Raw genomic sequence first — 8,493 nt, forward strand, 5'->3', positions numbered from 1 at the left:
CGTGCGATAGGCTGTGCCGTGCGAGTGGATGTGAGCCAATGAGGTGGTGGGGTTTGAGTGGGTGCAGGGTTAGGAACGGGGACAGGAGAGAGAGTGTCGAGCGGACAGCTCCGGCTTGTGTCGGTGGAAAGCGGCCATCGCTCATGTCTCACTGAGGCCTTGTGTCGGTTTATAGCGCATGGAGCTTGTGGGCGAGTGATCGATAGGCGCGGGGTTATTGTTGAGGAGTCAGACAAAGTGGTGAGCGGGCGGGAATAACAAGGTAGGCGAAGGCCTGTGCTCGGCACCGGGGCCCGGGCGGCCTCTGAGCTCCCACATTTAAACTCTCCCTCGCCGGCCCCCCCGTTACCCTCCCTCGTGCTCATCAGGGTTTTCATTTCATTTACACACCGTCTTGTTTTAGCCGGCATTTTTAAAAATTTTTCTGGAATTCAGGCCGGCACTTAGATGTGCTTAGAATCTCACCTCTCTCCGTTTAATGTAATTTTTCGGCAGCAATATAAAACTGGACTCGAATCATTAACTGTTTTCTCGCACTACAGATGGTGCCTGTCCTGCTGAGTTTCTCCCAGCAATTTCTGTTTTTGGTATCGATAGGAATGCTTGAGCCAACGGGTTTTGATTTTTTTTTTCTTTTGCGATTTACGTGTGTGTTATAGTCTTTGATTCACTGCTGCTGGTTTACAATGCATAAGTCCGGTTTTGTATTGCATAGGATACGCAAGGCTTTGATGATCTTACCATTTTTCCATGAACCCCATGACCTTGGATATGGCACTAGAATGAGAACATTACATCACAGAAGAAGGCCTGTCAGCAGTTAGTTTCACTCCACTTTGACATAATCCATTTTGATAAAACATGTAAGGTTGAGTGGTGACCTTATTGAGGTTTATAAAATCATGAGGAGCATTTATAAGGTGAATGACAAGGGTCTTTTCCTGAGGATGGGGGACTTCAAAACTAGGGGACATATTTTTAAGAGATAGTAAGAACTGCTGATGCTGGAGTCAGAGATAACAGTGTGGAGCTGGAGGAACACAGCAGGCCAGGCAGCATCAGAGGAGTAGGAAAGTTGACATTTCGGGTTGGGACCCTTCTTCAGAAATTTTAAAGCTGAGAGGAGAAAGTTTCAAAAGGACCTGAGGGGCAACTTTTTTTTACACAGAGTGCTTTTTGTGTGGAATGAACTGTCAGAAAAAGTCGTGGATACAGGTACAGTTACAGTATTTAAAAGACATTTGGATAAGTTTTGGATACGAAAGGTTTGGAGGGATATGGGCCAAACACAGGCAGGTGGGACTAGTTTAGTGGACTGGTTGAACTGAAGGGTCTGTTTCACACTGTATGACTCTATACTGAAGTAACTGCTCTTGATCTCTGGTGCTTCAGCTGTGGTTTTTTTTTTAAACAAGTGATCACTTAGACTTATAGGGAGTCGGTCAGCTCATTTAGCTGGATGGTTGGTTTGCAATGCAGAGTAAAACCAACAGGATGGATTCAATTCATGCACTGCTTGAGGTCCATGAAGGATTCACTTTCTCAACCTCTTTCCCCTTGCCTGAGGCATGGTGACCCTCAGGTTAACTTGCCTCCAGTCGTATTTCTGTGATAAGAAAGTAGCCTTATTGTCTGGTAAGACTGTGGTGACTTTATTTGGGCTCTAGGTACTGCAATGGTTATTTTCTAGTTTTGGTGTGGTGTTGTTGTGTGAATCCTGTAGCTTCACTTGGGTTTAATTCTTTTGAAAACGTATGAAATGGCACTTGCATTTTGTTATCTCGTTGTTCGTGAATGAATTTACTTAAATGTTCACTAACATGCAAAACACTGCTACATGATCAATCAGACAGTGTTGTCTACATTGATAGCTTAAATTAAGTTTAACTGAATATTGAATATGTGTAATTTGGAAATTATTGCTCAAATTTAACTAAATGTTATTTATGTATTTCATTTGTCATTGGCCTAATGTGTACTTATTTTGCAGGGAATTCTTGAAAATTGCTTAAAACATATGGCATAGTGGATGGTGGCACAATGAGTGGGGAGCCTGATGCCCTAGCAGTAGTAAACCAGCTGCAAGATTTAGCATCTGACCCCTTAAACAGGCGAGCAATTGTTCAGGATCAGGGATGTCTGCCTGGGTTAATCCTGTTCCTAGACCACTCAAATCCTCAAGTTGTTTACTCTGCACTATTGGTAAGTGTTAACTTATCTGCTCAATGTAGCCCTGTTTTTAGAATTGACTATTGATACAAATTCAGCATTTACCCAAAGATCTTGTCTATATCACTGTATGTATACATGTTTATAGTTGATTTACAACTTTGGTTACTTAAGAGCTTTATTGGCACAAGTGGGGGGAAAAAAACTCAAATGGGATTGTTGCGTTTTGTCACTTTGCATTATTCTGAAATGAGTCTCAAAAAGTATTAAGATAGGTAAGTCCCGGATCTTGATGGGATCTACCCTGGTTATTGAGGGAAGCAATATAACAAATTGCTGGAGCAATGACAGAAATCTTTGGGACCTCACCTGTAACAAAACAGGATACAGAGGACTGGAGAATAGCCAATATTGTCCCATTGTTTAAGAAGGGTAGCAGGGATAATCCTGGAAATTATAGGCCTGTGAGTCTCACATCAGTGGTAGGGAAATTATTGGAAAAGATTCTTGGGGACAAGATCTATTCACATTTAGAAGCAAATGGACTCATTAGCGATAAACAGCATTGTTTTATGTGGGGGAGATCGTGCCTCACTAACTTGATCAAGTTTTTTGAGGAGTTGACGAAGATGATTTGAGGAAAAGCGATTGTTGTCTACATGGACTTCAGTAAAGCCTTTGACAAGGTCCCTCAAGCAGACTGGTACAAAAGGTATCAAATCATATCAGGGTGAACTGGCAAGATGGAAAGAGAACTGGCTTAGTCAAAGGAGACAGAGAGTGGTGGTGGAAGGATGCTTTTCGGAATGGCAGGCTTTGACTAGTGGTGTTCCACAAGAATCCGTGCTGGGACCTCTGCTGTTCGTGATCTGCATAAATGATTTGGACAAAAACATAGCTGGTCTAATTAGTAAGTTTGCGGCCAATGCAAAGATTGGTGGATTGTGTAAAATGAGGAGAATTGTCAGAGGATACAGTAGGATTATAGATCAATTGGAGGCATGGGTAGAAAAATGGCAGATGAAGTTTAATCTGGACAAATGTGAGGTGATGCATTTTGGAAGGTCAAGTACAGTTGGAAATTTATATAGTGAATGGCAGAACCCTTAGGAATATTGATATCTAGAGGGATATGGGCGGGCAGGTCCACTGATCACTGAAGGTGGCAGCACAGGTAGTAAAAAAAGGCTTATGGCATGTTTGCCTTCATTGGAAGGGGCATTGAATATAAGGATAGGCAAGTTATGCTGCAACTTTATAGAACTTTAGTTAGGCCATGCTCGGAATATTGCATAAAGTTCTGGTCGCCACACCACCAGAAGGGTGTGGAAGCTTTGGAGAGGGATCAGAAAACGTTTACTAGGGTGTTGCCTAGTATGGGGGATTTTGACTATGATGAAAGGTTGGATAGACTGAGTTTGTTTTCACTAGAATGCAGGAGGTTGAGGGGTGACCTAATAGAAGTTTATGAGATTGTGAGTGGTATGCATAGATTGGAGAGTATGAAGCTTTTTCCCAGGGTGGAGGGGTCAATTACTTGGGGACACAGGTTCAAGGTGTGATGGGTGAGGGGGTGATGTTTAAAAGATGTGTGAGGCAAGATTTTCACATAGTGTAGTGAGTGCCTAGAACACGCTGCTGGAGGTGGTGGAAGCAGACACAATAGCAGCATTCAAGAAGCACCTGGACGAATACATGAAAAGGTAGGGAATAGAGGGATACGGATCCTGTAAGTGAAGGCAGTTTTAATACGGAAGAGCAAAGTGTGGTAGCGCAGGCTTTGGAGGGCTGAAGGGCCTGTTCCTGTGCTGTATTATTCATTGTTCTTGTTCTTTGAGTCACAAGTTAATAGCTGGGTTATCTGTTAGATTCAGTAAATATCAGCTCACTCTTCTCTGTTGTAATTCCTGCAAAAATTTGCAATTGTAACAATTATTGAACTTGAATATTTACTAAAATAGAGAGATATTACCAAAGTGTTTCATCTTACACCCATCAGGTCAATTGCAAGTATCCCAAATTTTAAATGATCGCAACAATTTGTACTGGAAAAAAAGAGTTCTGATTATTTGGAAAGTCATCTCTGGCTGTGCCGTTGCCATAGAGAAGGCAACTGGGAACCAAATCCTTTCTAACATTCCGGTTACATAAAAAGCGCAAGGCTCGAACACATTCATTTTTGCAAGGAATGAGTCCCTGCATAATGTATGTTGCTTCAAGCAAGTGTAAATGATCTGTTTTCCTTTAATTAGTGGTTAGTGCAAAATTAGTACAGTCAGTAATGTTAAGCAGTACAGACTGTACTCTACCAGCCAATGCTGGCAAATCCAGAAAAAAAAACAAGAGGTGTGATTTTGCAGTTGGTAAGTCCTTAATTGTCTGCTCTAAGGAGAGTGATACCCAAAATTAAACACGATCTATTGAAAGCCTAACCAGTGTTTGTTTATAAATGCTTGCCTTAATTTCCTTGATTAGTCTGTGTCTCTATTTGTAAAGTCAAATAACATTGTTTTTTCCTAACAGCTTGGTCAACTTCTGGCATTTTTGTTGATTGCGGTGTTCTTGGACATGAATCATTTGAATCTCAGCAAAGGAAACAGCAAACAATTTTAGAGGGTTGTTCAATGAAGAGAGATTGAATAGAACAGGCCAGTGCTTGATTTTAATTTGGTTTATTGTCATGTGTACATAAGTACAGTGAAAAGCTTTGTTGGCGAGCGATACAGGCAGATCATAATAAGCAACGAATTACAGATCATTGGGTGAAAAAAACTTGAACAGAGTAAGGCATACAGGTTACGCCACACAGGGCAAACGCGAGGCAAGATCAACATCAGCAAGATCAGCATTATTTAAAGTTAGGCCATTCATTGGTGTAATAACGGCAGGGAAGAAGCTGTTCTTGAAACTGCTGGTACTTGTGTTCAAATTTCTGTATTTTCTGCCCGATGGAAGAGGTTGTAGGAGAACATTGCCAGGGTGGGAGGGGTCTTTGATGTTTGCAGCCTTTCCTCGGCAATGACAAGTGTAAATGGCATCCTTGGATGGGAGGTTGGTTTCCATGATGGCCTAGGCTGTGCACACAACATTCTGTGGTTTCTTACAGTCCTGGGCAGTGCAGTTGTTGTACCAGATTGTTATGCACCCGCATAGTATGCTCTAGAGCTTTAAAGAATGAAAGGTGATGTCTTGAAATATAACCTTTTATGAAGGGTTTGGTATGGTATTGTGTTAAGTGGCTGTTTCCCCTGCCTGCTGCATCTTGGGTGAGTAATCACAGTCTCAGGACGGGAGGTTTAAGACAGTGATGGGAATGAGATGCTTTGCAGCTTTAAATTATAGAACTTCTAGGATTGCCTAGCAGAAAGATTTTGCTTTAAAATAATTGTATTTTATCAGACACAGAGGAAATATTCAAAATCATATCATATAGACATACTTTGTGTACCTATTACTAACTAGCTTATGTGACTAATGACAGGGGAATAGAATGGCACTGTATCCTGTTGACCAAAGCCTGTTAGGAGAAACAAAGTTAAGAGCGCTGATGAGCAGCATCTGTATTGAATGAGGGGTGGACTGGCAATTTCTTCCATGTTCAGTTGAGCAGGAGAAAGCACAGCACCAGCATAGTATGGCTGTGATTAAGATTGCATTGTTTTGACGTAAAGAATCAGAATGGCAGAGTGATTTTGCTTGACTCGGAACCATGACTTAAAACATGCCAAAGAAATCTGCTTGTTCAAGTATGAGGGACCTGTAAATTATTTTATACTTCTGAAATTTTTGAATATTAATGAAGAAGCAGATACTTCCCTTGTTTCCCTTTACTTCCTACCCACAACCACCACCACCTGTGCCCACCCTACAATTTTAAAGAAAGGCCTCAGCAGTTTTGAGTGCCTTGAATGTATTTAGGAATCCCAATCCAAAATTAGGACGGTAATGGTGAATTCATATTCGATAAAAATGAGGCACATTTGTAAGAACATGCTTGTATTGTCAATCTTTTTACACTGAATTCTATAGGTATGATTTAATCCTATTTTTCTCAGAATGGTTCATCCAAACATGGCTGAATAGTGACATGCAAAGGTAATGCCCAGTAATGGGCCAAAAGAAACTAAAACAGAGCTCAATAAATCCACAAACCGCTGAAGAGATGCTTGCAAATTTCCAATCAACATCAGGACAAGTAAAGAACAAACGTGTAGCAAAACAGTGAATTCCATTTCATTAGCAAAATGGTTAACAATTCTGACAATTTGAAATATTTCACAATTCAGACCTTTGAAGATAGGAGTTGAAATGTCATGTTGAGGTTGTACAGGGCGTTGGTGAGGCCACTTCTGGAGTACTGTGTGCTGTTCTGGTCGCCCTGCCATCAGAAGGATATTATTAAATTGGAGAGGGTTCAGAAAAGATTTACCAGGATGTTGCTAGGAATGGAGGGTTTGATTTATAAAAACAGACTGGATAGACTGAGAGTTTTTCTCAGTGGAGCTTGGGAAGTTGAGGGGTCATCGTATTGAGTTTTATAACATCATGAGCAGCACATATAAAATGAATAGTAAGAGTCATTTCCCTAGGATGGGGGTGTTCAAAACTAGGGAGCATATTTGTATAAGGATTGGAAAGGTTTTGAGGTACAGGGACAAAACGCAGGCAAGTGGGATTAATTTAGTGGGATCATGGTTGGCATGGACATGTTGGACTGAAGGATCTCTTTCCATGCTGTGTGACTATGAAAATGCTTGAAACAATCTATCTTGGAAATGGGCACAATTTTCCACAATGCTTAGGAGCATTAGTGCACCGCAGGTATACAATATTGGTACCAAAGAACAAGGGTAGAATCCTAGAAGTCCTATTGTGTGGAAACAGGCCATTTGGCCCAACAAGTCCACATTGACCCTCCAAAGAGCATCCCACCCAGACCGAAACCCCTACCCTATCCCTGTAACCGTACATTTCCCATGGCTAATGCACCTAACCTACACATTCTTGAACTCTGTGGATAATTTAGCATAGCCAATCTACCTAACTTGCACGTCTTCGGACTGTGGGAAGAAACCAGAACACCCATCGGAAACCCACGCAAACACGGGGAGAACATGCAAACTCTACACAGTCACCCGAGGATGGATTCGAACCCAGATCCCTGGCACTGTAAGGCAACAGTGCTAAAATATACTGAAGCAGAAAACACAAAAGAAAAGTCACATGATGACAATGACTAACAAACTTTGCATCACTGTAAAATCCGCATTAGTAAGTAGGAATCTTTATTCCAGATCTTCCATGGAATTGCTCACATGTAATTGTGTTTTGTGCTATTCTGTTATTTAGCTGATAAGCCGACCTGCCCCTTAATTGCTCCTCGTGTAGAAGGTGTATAAATATGAAACCTGCAATTATATTTGCTGTAAATCCTGTGGGTGGTGTACCACAATGGCAACGTTTTTAATAGTTTGTGGGTTTCAGTTTCGGGGTTAGAAGAACCCATCATGAGATGACTGGCTTTCATTCGCCGCCTTCCATGCTTATACCTATGACCGTGTGACTGCTCGTTTTATTTGATGGAAACATAGAGAAATCCATTGTCTTGGTAATAAATAATTCCTAACATTTGAGAAATATGTTACAGTCTTGTCTGTCAGCTATAGGTTGTGACTTCCCAGCTGCTTTAATTGACTTCAGAATCCGGGCATATTTTCAAGTTGAATTTCATCATATTGCTTTAATTACCCTATTACCAAGAACACTTCCATATTCCTCCCTTGTTGCATGTGGGTGTATAGATTAGCCAAATAAGTGTTTTAACTGATAAGAAGGATAGATGGGAAACTGCTACATTCAAAACCGTGATTACAGTATGATTGCAATTGTAATGAGCTTTATAGTAATGCTACTAAGGGAGTAAAGTTATACAGAAAAGTCTCATTTGCATTCTCCACCTATCTTAATTGGTTTCATCAGTTGTTATTGTAAATGATTTTCCTGTTGGCGTTGATAACTAATTCAGCTGTGTTATTTTCCCCCTCTGCATCTTAGGCTTTGCGCTATCTGGCAGAATGCCGTTCCAGCAGAGAGAAAATGAAAACTGAACTGGGCATGATGCTGAGTTTACAAAATGTGATCCAAAAGTAAGGCTGTATTACTGGATTAATTCTAAATCTGAGAACTGCAATGTCTTTCCTTTTTTATAGCAAAGGTTCCATTCTTGGATATTCTTCTAAACAGGCCTTTTCATTATGCCATGGAAGATCTCATTTCTGTGTTCACATAAAAGATCGGGGATGGCATAATGGGGGGGGGGGGGGG

General features: G+C 41.1%; 1 protein-coding gene across 2 annotated transcripts in view; it reads left to right on the forward strand.

Annotated features, from left to right (window-relative positions):
- Positions 1–36: 36 nt before the first annotated feature.
- armc1 (armadillo repeat containing 1) overlaps positions 37–8,493 on the forward strand; it is an 18,650-nt gene continuing 10,193 nt past the window's right edge. For both annotated transcript variants that reach the window (XR_007261969.1, XM_020524775.2), the window contains exons 1-3: positions 37–262; positions 1,991–2,202; positions 8,224–8,315. Coding sequence is in view for 1 of the 2 variants with exons in the window: in XM_020524775.2 (XP_020380364.1) it covers positions 2,041–2,202; positions 8,224–8,315 (254 nt within the window). In the remaining variant the exon portion in view is untranslated. The remainder of the gene's footprint in view (positions 263–1,990; positions 2,203–8,223; positions 8,316–8,493) is intronic.

The sequence above is a fragment of the Rhincodon typus genome, chromosome 4, assembly GCF_021869965.1.
Source record: "Rhincodon typus isolate 14 chromosome 4, sRhiTyp1.1, whole genome shotgun sequence".
Lineage (NCBI taxonomy): Eukaryota > Metazoa > Chordata > Chondrichthyes > Orectolobiformes > Rhincodontidae > Rhincodon > Rhincodon typus.